Source organism: Euprymna scolopes, chromosome 24 (genome assembly GCF_053919585.1).
Source record: "Euprymna scolopes isolate OS-2025 chromosome 24, ASM5391958v1, whole genome shotgun sequence".
NCBI lineage: Eukaryota > Metazoa > Mollusca > Cephalopoda > Sepiida > Sepiolidae > Euprymna > Euprymna scolopes.
Window position 1 is genome coordinate 39039410 of NC_136505.1, and position 17172 is coordinate 39056581.

Here is a 17172-nt window from a genome sequence, read left to right on the forward strand (position 1 = left end):
TTTCAGTTAATATTTACAAATAGCAAATGTATCCACCAATAGTATTCAGTTTTATGCTCAATTAATTTTTTAGAAACTACAATGCATTATAAAAGGTGCTCGTCTGAGCTTCAATCTGTGATCCCTCCCTGCATATTTCTATAAAAAGTACTCGTCTACCTAAAACCTCTACCAACAATTTTCCTCACTCTCTATCTGTGTCTAAATCTAAGCATAAATTCCATGAACAAAGCTTCTTTCTTAGAACTGTTCACCTGTGGAACTCTGTTCCACTGACCTGCTTTCCAGCTGACTACAACTTCCACCACTAAAGACTACAACGTTATGCATTCATTAAACCTTATCCTCAAGTGGCCTTTGGGTCTTGATAAATGGTGACACTTTTGTTAAAATAAAAAATGTAAGAAATACCTATGATGGTGTCTAAAATACTGTATATTTTAAATAAACCTCTATAATTTTTGGTCCTCGTCTTCAGTAAAGTCAGTTCCATGGTATTGTTTTCACTTGTATATGTTGGCAACTTTTACATGTTGGCATTGGTTGCTCGAATTCTTTCCCCTGGTGCTAACAAATCAGGTTGCCTGAAAATACTGGCTTCCTAGCCTAAAATGCACCAAACATTGATATTATCATGTTTTTTTTTCCTTTCCCTTTGAAAAACTCAATCATGTTCTGAAAAGTCCAAAATAAAAACAACAATTTTTCACTACAAAACAACAAAACCAAACCATCATGAATAAATATTTGGGAGATCTAAAGAACTTGAATCATGAAAACTTTTTCCAAAGTTATTAGATTCGGCATTAAAGAATCTGAGAAGGGTTAATATGCTATCAAAAAAAAAAAAAAATTCTTTCCAGTACTTGTAGAAATAAAGAATCAGAGAAACCAATGCCAACAATCAATCAAACCAGTTTAAAAAATTCTACCATGTTGATTCATACAATTTTTTTCTTTTTTTGCATATTTTTTCAGGATGATATCTCAGGAGATTATCGGAAAATAATTTTGTCATTAATTAATGGAACAGCAGCACAGGACATGAAAAGTAAAAGTAAGTCCTTTTTAAAACATTTCACTCGTAATTATTTATGTAATAAGGACTCAAGTTTGCCCAGCTGGCCAAACTTGAGTCCTTGTACCGGAAAAATATCCAGTAAATAAAACGTTGTTTAGTAAATCGTTATTTTTTTGCATTTTTTTTTTTGCATTTCCATACACCAAACATGGATATAAATATCATCAAAACATCCGCTGGGTCATAAGCTTCATTTCGGTACTTTACTTGCCTTGGTGGATTACCTGTAGGCTGAGATAAACCGCGTCACACACATACACACACCCGCAGACAGACAGACATTAGGAAAATTTATAAGATTGGATGTTGCATTATCTTGGGATTTCAATTTAGTACAAATTATTATGGACATCTTCAGGTGAGAAATCAAAAGAAAACAATCCTCATCTTGTTTTGAATTTTATTCCATGCTTCTATTCAGTCTTGAAAGACAAAGGATACCCCTTGGGGGCAGTAGCGCATGTAATTGTGAGGCAAGGGTTGCACAATCACCAACCACACCTCTCCTGAATCGGCACTGTTTGAGTCCAGTGGCAAGGAGAAGACCAAGACGACTGGAAACAATGCCGAGATAAGCGGAGAGCATATACAGCACCTGGAAGTCCCAAATGGTCACCCATTTAGTACTGACCAGGTTCAAAATTGCTTAACTTCGGTGATCCAGCAGGAACCGGTGTGTCAACGTGATTATGCCGAATTTTACGATACACAAAGATAAAAAGAATCAAAATTCTATGATTGTAAGATTAAGTGGCATTGCACTTTATTTTAGTAATTCATAAAAATAAAACTGGAAAGAAATAAAAATATGGGTTGGCATTTTTTTTTTAACAAAAGTTTTTATTACAGTTAACATCACTTAAAAAATCTGTCGCTGCCACATGTCCATTTGGCCGTGCGCGCATTTCTCCTTCCTCTCCAATCGCATGCCAGCCACAGCCGGTCCATCCTCGTCATTGATTTTACATGTACATTTTCTTTGATGCACACTTTGCTTCTCACGACCACGTGGTGCATTTTTTCTCTTTTTTCCTCCTTTTTCTTCTCGCACACACTTTCTAATTTGCATATGTGCTTTTTCACCTTCTGCTGCTGCCGCCACTAATTTCTTTGTAGGTCAGCCATCCTTTGCTGCTGCTGATATTTTTCCCCCACTCTCTATCTGTGTCTAAATCTAAGCATAAATTCCATGAACAAAGTTTCTTTCCTAAAACTGCTCGCCCGTGGAACTCAATCTAATGGTGATGATGAGGGAGAAATTGAAATTTTTAAAATGCACTACGTAACATGATCAAGAACGACAGAGAAAAACCAAAAAACATGCCGTGTAGCTTCTTAAGATATTCAAAGAAATATCAAAATATCAACATCTTCGTATAGAAATATCAAGAAAGTGTGAAACGAAAAAATTCACAATTCCAGTAGCAGTTGTGCGAATTGAAAATATCTTTAGGAGTTTAGTTTTTTAAGAAACTCGAAAAAAGGTTCTTATAAGCACAACTCAGATCCTTTGAAGAGATTTATCTAATGACAACAATTGTATGAGTATTTGATTTATGTATGTGCGAAATTTATAGAATATGGCGACAATTCCTGTCCATAGGTATAGTAATAATCTTATAATAATTAAACTGCCATCCCCAAGGAACGGAGACCAGTAGAAAGTAAAATGAAAGACAGCAGAAGTGAACAGATCTTTGTAAATTATCCAATATAGTACAGATTGTACAATTTGGTGATGATTTGTTGACTACAAGTATTTTAATGGTGAATGCTCTAACGAACTACAAACCCCTCGACATAAATACCCGTGACAAACCCGACAAGCAGCAAAGTCCCATCCCTACACAGTAGAGCTCCCTAAATGTAAGAAAGTCTTCTACTCTAATAGTTTCTTCCCCAGAACTGTTAGACTTTGGAACTCTCTTCCGAGTTCCTGCTTTCCTAACTGTACTGACATGCAGAAGTTCAAACATAATGTGAACGGACATCTTGCTGCTCAACTCCCTACATAGTATCCTTGCAACTTATGTCCCCCGATAGTAGCCCCCTACATCAAAGTAGCACTGTGCCTTGCTTGGGGTGAAAATGGAATAAAAAAATAAATAAAATATAGATTGTTACATTCTTCAACAATGTATTTCTTGCCGAGGCCAAACCTGTAATTACAAGACTAATCAAAGGACGTTTTGAGTTGTAAGCCATTTTAGTTTTAGAAGAGAAGAGAAATGTTGCTCCAAACAAAATGGCAGTATCAATCAAGAGAAACAAACAAAGGCAAAGAATACAGTTTCCAGAAGGTAGCTAATCCGAAGAAGTCTTGAAACAAATAGCAGAATTCTTTCTCACCAGAAGTTACATGCCGGAATTCTAAGAGATTCAGTATATTTTATGGAATGATTCTAGTTTCTGATTGGTTGGTAGCAGAGCGTGGTTCCATCTGATTGGCCAGTTCTTATCACCCCTGTTTATAAATAGAATCTTTTTTTAATTTTTAGTAATCATACCTTCATAATTGTACTAAACATAATTGTAATAAATGGAAAAAAAAAAAATAGGGTGAATCTTTAACAATAATGAGAAGATAAGATAACTATCTTATGGTATACAGGGTGGAACGATAAAATTGTCGCCCTAAAGAAAACAACACTACAGCTTTATTTTCAAACTTTTAATGAAAAAATCAATTCAGGTAACTTGCTTATGTAGTAGAGCTGACGTCTATTTAATGTACCCACCTTCAGCCTCAATCACTGCCTCAATACGGGTCCGGAACTGGGAGCATGCCTTTTCCACAAGTGCCAGTGGGAGCTCAGCAAATACTTGGCGGATGGCAGCGATCAGGCTGGTTTTGATGTTGTGGGAGGTCATGTTGGTGATGTTATCGATATATGACCAAACGAAGTAGCCAGCAGGTTCAGGTCAGGAGAGGAGGAGGACCAGTGAGAAAAGGGTACAAAGTAGTAGCACTCCTGAAGCAAAGCCTGGGTCTCTTTGGACTTGGATGTCTACCCTCCCAGGCTTTGCCTTCTCTCTTCAAGAAGGGGTTAGTTTATTGCTAATCATCTGAGGCACCCCTACCAGGAAATGATTACAGGGCTGTCCAGGCATCTTTTGCTGGTCAGAGTGGGCCGGTGCCAAGTCCTGCTGCCACACCCAGTGTCTGCCAGCATCACCTGACTGCACCAGGGGATCACCACACTCTTCAGCACATCCAGACACACTTTGGTGTTGACTTTAAAGCCAACTTCGAAGATGTGAGGTGGCATAATGTGGCTCTCGCTTGAAACCACACCATAACCGTGACTAGAAACTTTGTTTTCATCACCCTGGGCACGTCCCCGTAATTCATGGCAATCCAGTGATGCATTTTGTGGGTGTTGGTAATAGTCCTGTCATCATAATTGGATCAGTAGGAAGCACAAGTTGTACAGTGGCGCATTTCCGATCTCACTCGTTGAACATTGTGTCACTTTCAGACATGATTGAAGGCTCCTATCGCTCTTGGGATTTGTATACAACTGGTCAACTAGTAGATGGTCTGCAACAAAAAACTTTTGCTGGTCAGGGTGCTCTTCTTCTAGAGTGCTGGCTCTGAGCTCCAATCTATGGTTTCCTCTGGCCTGACTTTCATGTAAACACTCGTCTATCTGAAACCACTATCAATAATTTCACCCACTCTTTATCTGTGCCTAAACCTAACCGTAGATTCCATGAACAAAGCTTCTATCTTAGAACTGTACACCTTTGGAACTTTGTTCCATTTTCCTGCTTTCCAACTGACTACAATATGGTCGTCTTCAAGTCTAATATAAACAAGTTCTTGATGAGTCATCCCGTTACATAATCCAATTTACCTAATTCCCACTACTAACGATTACTATGACATTTTCCTATTGACTACTGTACACTCGAGTGGCCTCTGTGCTTTGATAAGTGGTGTTACCTCTTCCTACCGTGGGAGGAAGATAAACAACTAACAGAAATTCACTTTTTGTTTCGTTGAAAAGGAGTTAAAAACAATTAAGAGATAATCTTAACGTTAACTAGTTTTCTTATGTTTTGTGCAAATAAATATTTCAGTGTAGTATCTGTTCCCCCACAACATCAGCGCCATTTGATGCTGGAAGTTTACATGTAATTATCTACTTTGAAAAAAAATTCCAAATACAAACAGATATACAAAGAGAGAAAGTGGATTTTGTTTGGGGAACCTATTTCTTTGAATTTAATTTGGACGTTTCAAAATCATAAGCGTTGGCATAGATTAACATGATATTTTCATGCGTCTGTTGTCTTTTTCAGGTGATAACACTAATCATGAAGCAGCCGAACAAATCGATAACGAGGAAAACAGAGGGGAAATACACACAGCAAAGTCCAAAATGGTTGGTTGGTTTTATACCCTCATTCAACTCGGAAACATTAACCTTTTTTTTTTTTACATAGGCATCACCACATTATCAAGGCCAAGAGGCCACTCAAGGATAAGAGTTAAAGAGTGTACAGTAGAAATTGGACAATATAGTAATCATTAGTAATGAAAATTTGGTAAACTTGATAACTTATATGGAACGGCTCATCAAGAACTTATTTACGTTAAACTTGAACACAACCATATTGTAGTCAGCCGGAAAGCAGGAAATAATGTCCTCATGTCGAAAAATATCTTACAACTAACAGAATTCATTGGAAATTTCATGTCTCTGTACCATTCTAATATTTTCTTATGGTAAAAACCAAAAATAAAACTCTAATATTAATTTGTTTGTCAACGGCATTCATTTTGATACCAGCTTCCTGGTTTGTGGAACTTACTGCTGTTTCCGCCCCCTCCCACCACCTATAAACATGATCTTTTCAAGACTAAGGCCAATAGGCATCTCCTGTCTTTGAGATAATCATCTTTCATTCTTATTAGCTCCTTACATCAAGTGGCTTCAAGCCATGTCTGGAGCACTTTGCATAAATAAAAAAATCATTAATTAACTAGCGATATTACTCAGTATCACCTGAAATCTTAATTTCCACAAATTACATTTTTTTTTTCACTCATGATTACCTCAAACAAGGCACATTGCGATCAAAACATAAGTGGCTGCCGTGAATCGGGTACTATACGTACGGGGACAGTCTAAGTAGGAAGTTGAGCAGCGAGATCTCGGTATACATTACATTTAAACTTCTGCATGTAAGTATAATTGTGGAAGCAAGAAATAGGGAGGGAATTCCAAAGTCTAGCAGTTCAAAGGAAGAAGCTAGTAGAATTAAAAAAAAAAAAACTTTTCCTGCACCGAGGGACCTCTACTATGAAGGTATGAGATTTTGCTGCTTGGCAGGTTAGTCACATATATTTACATCTAGAGGACACCAGTGCTGCAAGTTTGTCAGAACACGTTCCATTAAAGTACTTGCAATGCAAAACAAACACTGAGATGCAACATTGTGGTGGTGGGACAAGAGTTGGCGCTTGATTGAAAGTGTGGGACCTATTAGACTGAGGACTCTTTTTTTGGACCCTGTCCAACAGAGGGTGACTAGTGGCTGATGCATCGGCTCATATATTGCAACAATATTCCATGCATAGGCGAATAGTGATTTTGTAGAGATATAGGATACTGTCAGATGTGAGTGTTTTTCTAGCATGGTAGAGGGATCCTACTTTCTTTGCGACAGCCTTACAATCTCTTCTATGTATTTGTTTCAATTCATGTTACCTACGAATGTTAAGTCGAGGAGTTTGAATGATTAACTCTCAGCTAGAGTGTTATTATCTATGGCAATCAGTGACTGAAAACGTTCCTTGTAAGCGTCGAAGGAAAACAGTTTAATCTTAGCAGCATTAAATATTACTATCTATGTACATACCCATTCTACTACAGTACAGAAAAAGAAATATTAAAATTAATCAAAATATTAATATTGTAAAATGAAATTGATTTTGTACTCTGTCAAGACAAGAAAGTGTTCTGAGTGGCAACAGTACTTCAATTACTTAACATCGCCTGACATCTTAATTTTCATAAATAACATTTTTTTTTTTTACTCATATACACAAAAAAACGAAGCATATTGCAACCAAAACATAAGGGGTTACTGTGATTTAGAGATCATGCTTTCGGGGGCACTTTCAGAAGGGAGTTGTGCAGCAAGATGTCTGTTTATATTACATTTAAACTTCTGCATGTTAGAACAGGGAAGAAATTCAAAAGTCTAGCAGTTCAAGGGAATAAGCTGTAATAGAAAATAATAAGCCATTACAGAAAATAATAAACCATTACAGAAAATAATAAGCTTTCACAGAAAATAATAAGCCATTACAGAAAATAATAAACCATTACAGAAAATAATAAACCATTACAGAAAATAATAAGCCATTACAGAAAATAATAAACCATTACAGAAAATAATAAACCATTACAGAAAATAATAAACCATTACAGAAAATAATAAGCCATTACAGAAAATAATAAACCATTACAGAAAATAATAAGCCATTACAGAAAATAATAAGCCATTACAGAAAATAATAAACCATTACAGAAAATAATAAACCATTACAGAAAATAATAAGCCATTACAGAAAATAATAAACCATTACAGAAAATAATAAACCATTACAGAAAATAATAAACCATTACAGAAAATAATAAGCCATTACAGAAAATAATAAACCATTACAGAAAATAATAAACCATTACAGAAAATAATAAACCATTACAGAAAATAATAAACCATTACAGAAAATAATAAACCATTTAAGAAAATAATAAACCATTACAGAAAATAATAAACCATTACAGAAAATAATAAACCATTACAGAAAATAATAAGCCTTCACAGAAAATAATAAACCATTACAGAAAATAATAAACCATTACAGAAAATAATAAACCATTACAGAAAATAATAAACCATTACAGAAAATAATAAGCCATTACAGAAAATAATAAACCATTACAGAAAATAATAAACCATTACAGAAAATAATAAGCCATTACAGAAAATAATAAGCCATTACAGAAAATAATAAACCATTACAGAAAATAATAAGCCATTACAGAAAATAATAAACCATTACAGAAAATAATAAACCATTACAGAAAATAATAAACCATTACAGAAAATAATAAACCATTACAGAAAATAATAAACCATTACAGAAAATAATAAACTATTACAGAAAATAATAAACCATTACAGAAAATAATAAACCATTACAGAAAATAATAAACTATTACAGAAAATAATAAACCATTACAGAAAATAATAAACCATTACAGAAAATAATAAACCATTACAGAAAATAATAAGCCATTACAGAAAATAATAAACCATTACAGAAAATAATAAACCATTACAGAAAATAATAAACCATTACAGAAAATAATAAACCATTACAGAAAATAATAAACTATTACAGAAAATAATAAGGTTTTAGAGAAATAGTATTTAATATTAGATTTTACTGTTATTATTATTTTTTCGTGTTCATAATTTTATTATTTGTATCTTAGAGACTTGGTGGAGGTATGCGCTCTCCAGAATGTGATTCAAGATTTTGTTTTACATTTCAGATGTTCCCCACAGTGGTCCCTTATTCCAATTTCAATTCAGAACAAGATTGTGAAACTCTCTATAATGCTTTCAAAGGATTTGGTATGTAATATTATTTTTATTGCATCATCTATGTAATAATACGCTAAAGCAATTTAATGCTTGTACATATGATGTGCCTTCAATAAGTTTCCAGACTTTTATTGATAGTGCACACATGAAACTAGTCCCCTTTGAAGTAATCTCATCCAGCTGCAATTCATTACTGTTCCAACAACATCTGGAAGGCGCCATTGAAGTCCTTGTCACAGCCTCTTTCATCTCCTCAATTGTCTCATAATGACAGATTCTAAGGTTTTGCTTGAGCTTAGAGAATAACAAAAAGTCACAGGGAGCAAGTTCTGGACTATGGGGAGGGTAAGGAACTGTCTTGATGCCCATCTCGATCAAATAGTCTGTGACAAGGATGAAGTTGTGGACTGGTGCATCATCCTGGTGGAAATGTCATTGACCCAATTTGAAGAGTGCTGGCACAGCGACTAGAAATAAAATGGTCACTGAGTTCTTAGAATGCATTCAACAAGTCTTGTAACTGATGTCTAATGACAATGACTTCATGCAGACTGAAGAAATAACAATATTCCAATGCATTGTCAAGTTTCGGTTAATGAGCAATTCTTGGAGGGGTGACAGCTATAATTTACCATGCACATTGAACTGTTATTCACAGTCAGTTGATGGTTAGAGATGAAAATGTTCAAAAAGATAGATTTTGTCATTCAATACGAAAAAACGGTTTTTTTATTGAGCAAAACAAACTTTTCTTATGAACAATTATCTTAATAATTTATATATGGAGAATGTATTTTCTTCAGTTTCAGTTTTTACATAAAACTCAAACTCAGCGGCCATTTTCTTTCTAGGCTATTGTGTCTACACCTTACCATAAATCTGCATGTTGCTCTTAATTAGTTAACAGAACCGAAACATGGGTAATACACATGCACTAGATCAAAGGGAGATAATCCATCAAAACGCAAAGCAGTAATAATATAAATACAGTTTTTTTTTTATCTGTAAATAAGGAAATAAATATCTTTGGTTCTTCTTCATTATTGCAACAAAATTCGAAAATTAAAACGTTGAATTTCAAGTGAAACCAATGATATTTATTGAATTGTCACATCACAGTAGCGAACATATCTAAAAATTATGAAAAACGATGAGTTAGGATATAATTATTAATTAAAATAGTTTTCAAAGACAATTGAGTTTTGCAAAAAAAGAAAAAAAGAAACCGGAGAGTTCTAATTGTAACCAAAGGGAGGTAAATATTTTCTGAAAACTGAAAATCTTTGGCTGGCCAATTAAGCAAGACTTAATTTTCGCTCATTGTCTTCAAAAACTATTTTTCATTAATAATTAATTTTTTACCACATCGTTTTTTTTGTAATTTTTGGATATTTTCATTACTGCGACATGACAATTTAGTAGCTGCCATTAGTTTCGCTTGAAATTCAATATTTCATTTTTCAAGAACCATACCTTCTTGTCTTTGAGCAGCCGAAATTTGTTAATTTTGTGACAATTTTTTAAAAAATATATTGATAGCAATAACAACTGCAGAAGAGACGTTTTTTTTAACAATTAATGTTTGTATGTACGTTATCACCTTTCACACACTTTTAACAAATGGGATCATATGCTCAGTGAAGAGTATGATTAATCTACTGTTGCTAAGGTAAAAATTTTGACTTTACCCATTTTAAATGAATTGTTCTAAAATCAGTCCAATCGACTAAAACCTTAACATTTTAAACTATTAATAAAATTCTAAATGTTTATTTATTCATTTATTGATTTATATGTGTGTGCCTTTTCACCAATAAAACTTTCAAACGAATACACCAAATTGAAAATTTCTTTTTTTCCCTGAAAGGTGCGAGTCCCTAGATTGTCCTTATCTATATATGGTATGTAATGAACAACGCCAAGTCACACAAAAAGCCGAAACAAGGGTTTTGGGGCCGTTTTGTAAACTTGTCGAAAAAGTTATCCGCCCATGTCAACAGAATTTAGCACTGTCTGTATACAGTCACGGTGACATCTTTCAGCACACAGACAGGACTTGTGGTGCAATGGATAACGCACCTGACTACAGATCAGAAGATTCCAGGTTCAAATCCTGGCAAGTTCATAATAATTTTAACCATTATTTTATCCAACGTTTACTCATTATCCTTACCCTTAGGGTATTTTTGTTTTTTTTCTGTGATTTTGTTTTATGCATATGGGAATTTCCCATACTCCGAGTTCACAGGGTAAGCATTGATGGTAAGACGATGTTGAGTGTACTCAATTTTGTGTTTGACTCGGCGTTGTGTGTGCCGACGGAGCTGCTAGTTTTAAATAAATGAATTTCAACAAATGACATTCATGTTATTGCTTTGAAGACTATTTAACTGGCTATTATTTTTTTTTCACGGTACAAATACAGATAATATTTATTGTTTTTTTAAAGAAATTCCTAAAAAATTAAATAAAGAAGTGTATTCGTTTTATTTATTAAAAATATTTGGCTGACAATGATAGTAAAAGTCAGTTTGTTTGTTTTTTATAATGAAAGAGGAAGCGTAATTGGTGGGTTTGTACTGCAATGCCAAGAAAACAGAAATACAAGCTTTGTTGCGGACCAGGATATAATAATACCCTAACTCGCTACAAGAAAATAATGAAACGAATGGAATTGAAGGAAACAAAGACTCAATTGATGGATAAGATAAACGTGTCGTTTATTTACTGTTGAAAGAATGAATGTTTTAGATATAACATGTGTTCATGTTTGCGCGGGTGTAACCATCGTTCGTTGCGGGACTGGTGTTGTAGAAAGAAAAGGAAATGTGTGTTCATCTCAAGTTCGGGTCACTATCGTTTGTTCGCGTGTGGGAAGAGAAGTGAGTAATGTAATAGAACGAGAAATGGCAGCCCATCATGTAGACAAAGAAAAGGATAGAGGGTTGACGTCAGTTAGCAGTCAGCTACGCGAAGGTGTTCTCAGGGACCAGTAGTAGATAGAGAGAGAAAGAGTGAGAATGTGTCTGTTAGCTTTTTGCCCCACATATTAGCAAGTGGTGTGAGGCACGCGGTCGGTCCGTAGACCGACCAGCTTGAAAGCTGGGCCGAAAAGGGGTTGGAAACAGGTTGTCTCTTCCTTTTATAGGTGTTTCCGGTGGTCTTTTGCGCATGTGTGGATTTCCTTTAAAAGGAAGTGACGTCGTCCATCTGTGTGCGCATGTGTGAGTACATGTGTGTACGTTAGCGTGTGTGTATATACACGTGAATGTGAGTGTATGTACACGAACGTGAATATATGTACCTGTGTGGACGTGGGCACGTATGTTTGTGTGTGCGTATGTATGCGACAAGTAATATAGCTTGAAATGTGAACGTGTTTTTGTGTGAGACTTGAAAAGGCTCTCGCACCTTCAATAACATTGACCCAATTGCAGTGAAAGCACTTGATGGGATTCTACTCAAAGTTGTCGAAAACTTCAAGTACCTTGGAGCATGGTCAGAAAGCACTGAAAAAGATTTGGAAGTAAGAAAAGCACTAGTATGGAGTGCATGTCACAAGTTAAAGAAGATATGGTCATCCACTCTCTCAGAAAAGTTGAAAGTAAGACTCTTTGTTACCACAGTAGAAACAGTCCTTCTCTATAGTGCTGAGGCATGGACTTTTACAAATGCGCTGAAGAAGAGACTGGATGTCTGTTCCACATGGATGCTCAGGATGGCCCTTAATACATTACGGAAGAGCCACGCAACAAACCAACAGCTTTATGGTAACCTACCACCAGTATCAGTGAAAGAACAGCAGAGAAGAATGAGAGTAACCGGTCACTGCATGAGACACAGCAAAGAGGAAGCAAGCAAGCTAAGTTCTCTGCATACTAATAGATGGATACCCAAACTTTGGTAGAAGAAGAATGATCTACATCGATAACTTGCTACAGGACACAGGATTGGAAAGTGTTTTTGACCTGCAAACTGTCATGTGAGATCGAGAGAACTGGTGAACTCGTTTAGATTAGGTGGTGAAGCATCCTGAAAGATGACGGAGATGAGAGAGATGAGATTTTTTATAGTACAACCTCGGCAAACATTTTTTATTTTAAAAGAAATGTTAAGAAATAAGGTGGCACTTTTTTTTTTAATTAAATATCGTTATGAATGGATATAAAAAAAAAAAAAAAATTAAGAAAGACAAAGTTTTTATTTTAAAAGAAATGCTATTTTACCTTTAAAGACATGATTATTATTTATCTTTAACGATATGAAACAAGCTTTTGCATAGTTATTTTAAGTACGAAATATTTAGTAGACTTTATTCTTTTCTAATTTGAAGGCACAGATGAAAAGGCGATCATAAATGTTATGGCTTATAGATCTTCTCAGCAACGAATAGAAATACGACAGAATTTCATGCAGATATATGGAAAGGTAACATTAGATTCATATTTTGTTTGGTTGTTTTTATAGATACCCTCTCTCTCTCTCTCTCTCTCTCTCTCTCTCTCTCTCTCTCTCTCTCTCTCTCTCTCTCCCTCCCCCCCTCTCTCTCTCTCTTTTTCTTTCTCTACTACTTCTTCATTTATTTCTTTTTATTTTTTGTTTACATCTTCTTTGTTTATTTCTTTTTCTTTATTTACTTTCTCTTCCTCGTTTACTTCTTTGTTTACGTTTTCTTCTTATTCTCCTTTTTCTCCTTTTTCTTCTTTGTTCGCTTATTATTAGTTGATTACTTTTTTCTTTTTTTCTTCTTCTTCTTCTCCTTGTTCTTCTTATTCTTTTTCTTCTTATTATTATTATTATTATTATTACTACTTCTTTTCTCTCTCCCTCTCTCTCTCTTTCTCTACTTCTTCTTCATTTATTTATTTTTATTTTTTGTTTATTTCTTCTTTGTTTAATTCTTTTTCTTTATTTACTTTCTCTTCCTCGTTTACTTCTTTGTTTACATTTTCTTCTTATTCTCTTTTGCTTATTATTATTTGTTTACTTTTTCTTTGTTCTCTTCTTCTTTTTCTCCTTCTTCTTTTTCTTCTTCTTCTTCTTATTATTATTATTATTACTACTTCTTTTCTCTCTCTCTCTCTCTCTCTCTCTCTCTCTCTCTCTCTCTCTCTCTGTCTCTCTCTCTCTCCTTCTTCATTTATTTATTTTTATTTTTTGTTTATTTCTTCTTTGTTTATTTCTTCTTTGTTTATTTCTTTTTCTTTATTTACTTTCTCTTCCTCGTTTACTTCTTTGTTTACGTTTTCTTCTTATTCTCCTTTGCTTATTATTATTTGTTTACTTTTTCTTCTTCTTCTTCTTCTTCTTCTTCTTCTTATTATTATTATTATTATTATTATTATTATTATTACTACTACTACTACTACTACTACTACTAGCACTAGCTGTATCTGGCCATGCGTTTCTGTGGATCAGTTTGTTTAAATGGAAAAAAATAAAAATAAAAAGACAAAATGTATGTTTCTTATGTGTATGTTCTCAATACTTTTAAGCCCAAAGGTCAAAATCCCTCTAGATTTTTGATTCTGTGACCTCAGTTGGGAGTGGAAGAAAAAATGGTAGCAAGTGAATGCCAATAGACTCCTGAACATCATATTGTTTTTCCCCCGAGCATAAATGTTGCGCATTCACAAGAACGGCAACTATATTTAAAGATGGCCAACAATAATTCAAATACAACATGATGACTTACTTAAACTCTAGTAGCACACAAACCAATAAAAATACAAACATGTAGTTAAGTACATTTTATTTCCAATTAAATTCTTCATTATTATATGGATATTGAACTTAATCTTTATAGTATGTATAATTTAAAAATAGTATCTATTATTAGTATTTATATGTATAATTTAAAAATAGATTTTTTTTAATTAAATCTTAAATCTGAATTTGTATAAAATAGTATTCAAAAACTACATAAGATAGTAGCTATTAGCCTAGCTGTATTGAATTTGTATGTGATATCTGTTGTTACACACCTACAATATTTTGGTTCAGAGGGGAATTTCTGGAGTCATTTTATTATATATGGAGATTCTTATTTGTTTACTACTTCTTCTAACATATAAAGTTACCTTGTCAGATTTTCAAAGTCAGGCCCAAATAGCAATCCATCTGAGATATCGATATTTGATTCAGACTAGTTTTTTTATTTTTGTTTTTCTTCCACTATGCTATTTATCTTAATATAATTCAGTTTGCATAGGTTTCTTTCTGATAATAAATTGACTAGCTGTGAAGTTTGTAAACAAATTCAAAAGTCTAGCAGTCTCAGAAAATAAACTATTAGAGTAGAAGCTTTTCTGGCATCTAGGGACCTGAGGTGGGATTTTGCTGCTTCTCAGATTAGTCAGGAGTATGTATGTCAAGTGGGCACAAATGCTATGACTTCATCGGAGCACATTCTATTAAAATATTTGTAAAACAGGCACAGACATGCAACATTGCAGCTATTTTGGAAAAAAAGGATCAAGAACATCTGATGTCGATAAGAATATTAGATCAGAGCTGATGATTTCAAATTGCAGTTAGTTTGGCTCTTAGCTTGACAGCTTTGCTTTATATAGAGAGATAGATACACAAAAAAATAAAGTAATGATCGTTTCTAATTTTTTAAGCAGCACTCACCCTAGGCAGATTGACCCGGCTTCCTCCAAAGGAGGAAATGCTAGAGAAATATTAAGTTCACGAGCGATCCTGAGTCGCATGTATACCCTGGTCAAGGGAGATGATGATGTTAGGTTTTTGCAGTTCTTGCAAAGAGGTGTCAACGTCTTCCTACATACAGTGCCTGGTATTCTCAAATGGTCACCTATCTTGTACTGACCAGGCTCAACGTTTCGTAACGTCTCATAATAATGTTCTTTCTTTTTACAGGATCTGACCAAAGAACTAAAAAGTGAATTAAGTGGACATTTTAAAGATGTGGTGGTTGGACTTTGCATGTCATTGCCAGAGTTTGACGCAACTCAGCTAAACAAAGCAATCAAGGTAAATTACAATGATTTTTCCACATCTAAAGTGCAGCGTGATCTTGTTACCCCAACCCTAACCCTAGCAAAAGTAATGCATGAAATACAAAACACATGTTCCCTGGGTCAAGTTTATTCACTTTATAAACAATGAAACAAAATAAAAACACTAAAACAACTAAAACAAGAAACAAGTGAAGCATGCATGATCCCCCGTGAGTGCACAGTGAACGAGGCAAAAAAAAAAATGATTAAGTTCAGCATTTGCGCACCACCCACCCACCCACATTTAGCCCCAAAAGTCTCCAGGGGACGTCAAATCCTGGTAAAAAATGAACAACCGGTGCAGTTTTAGGCCTTAACATATGTAAATTTGAGTTCTGCACCATGTAAAAAAAGAAATGACTAAGTCCATAATTTGCCCCTCCACCCACCCACCCATTTAACCCCAAAAGTCCCCAAGGCCTTAATATATTTAAATTTGAATTCAGCACCATGCAAAACTGCTAAATAGACATACACAGAAAATTTTGGACAAATATCGTAGAATAGTCCTAAAAATGGATTTTTTTTATTAGCCCTAAAAGAGCCCCTGGGGGCACATCCAATAGTTATTGTGAAGTATAGACAAACAAAATTATACAGAAATCAGTTAGTTACAACTTTTCAGAAAGTTTTATAAAAATCCAAGGTATGAATTTTTTTTAATAAGCACAAAAGTGTCAATTTTAGCCATTTTAACCTGAAAAACACCCCTAGGAGAGCAACCAGAGTTTTCCTGGAAAATCCATTCTGTTACTTTTTTTTATCATATTTAATGTTTGTGCAAAATTTCAAAAAATTCGAAGGTCTAGTTATTGAGAAAAGTGCAGACAGATGAACGGATGAACGGACAAGGGAGAATTTACAGATCCACCTTCCTTTTGTCGGCGGACCAATAAGATTAATAGAAAATGCAAAATGGAAAAGAACGTGTAGAACGATTAGAAGATAAATGATATTTAGAAACAACCTTCGGGACAAGATCAAAGTGTAGTATCTGTTCTTCAGATGCTGCACTTCTATCTCTTGTTCTCTTTCGGTGGAGGAGAAATCCTTCACAACAGACAATTTTTATTTTTGTACCTTTTCTCCACATTAAAAAACGACCCTGGTGTCTAACTCTGTCCCGTGGGGAGGCATAGTAAATAGGTACAATTATTATTATTTTATTTGTGTAGATAGTAGTGTTGGGACGAGTAATCAGATTCGGAATCTGGAATCGAAAAAATTGGAACTTTTGGGGGTATCGGAATCGGTATCGGAATTGGAAAAATTATAACCTAATTTCCGATTCCAAACCGATTCTTTTAATTTTTTTTTTTTTTACAATAAAACATGAAACAAGCACAAATTATCATTTTATTTGTGTAGATTGCAAAATCAGCACAAATATGACAACTGTACATTTATACTTCTGAATAAAGTGTACAGTTTGTAAATGTT

General features: G+C 34.3%; 1 protein-coding gene and 1 non-coding gene across 4 annotated transcripts in view; both read left to right on the top strand.

The window, feature by feature from the left end:
* LOC145246660 (annexin A6-like) overlaps window positions 1-17172 on the top strand; it is a 143609-nt gene that overhangs the window by 107593 nt on the left and 18844 nt on the right. For all 3 annotated transcript variants that reach the window (XM_080108371.1, XM_080108369.1, XM_080108370.1), the window contains exons 17-21: window positions 979-1057; window positions 5387-5469; window positions 8659-8740; window positions 13044-13138; window positions 15593-15706. In XM_080108371.1, the coding sequence (XP_079964497.1) occupies window positions 979-1057; window positions 5387-5469; window positions 8659-8740; window positions 13044-13138; window positions 15593-15706 (453 nt within the window). The remainder of the gene's footprint in view (window positions 1-978; window positions 1058-5386; window positions 5470-8658; window positions 8741-13043; window positions 13139-15592; window positions 15707-17172) is intronic.
* On the top strand, window positions 10763-10835 carry Trnac-aca (transfer RNA cysteine (anticodon ACA)). Its single transcript has one exon. It is a non-coding gene; the product is annotated as a tRNA-Cys (tRNA).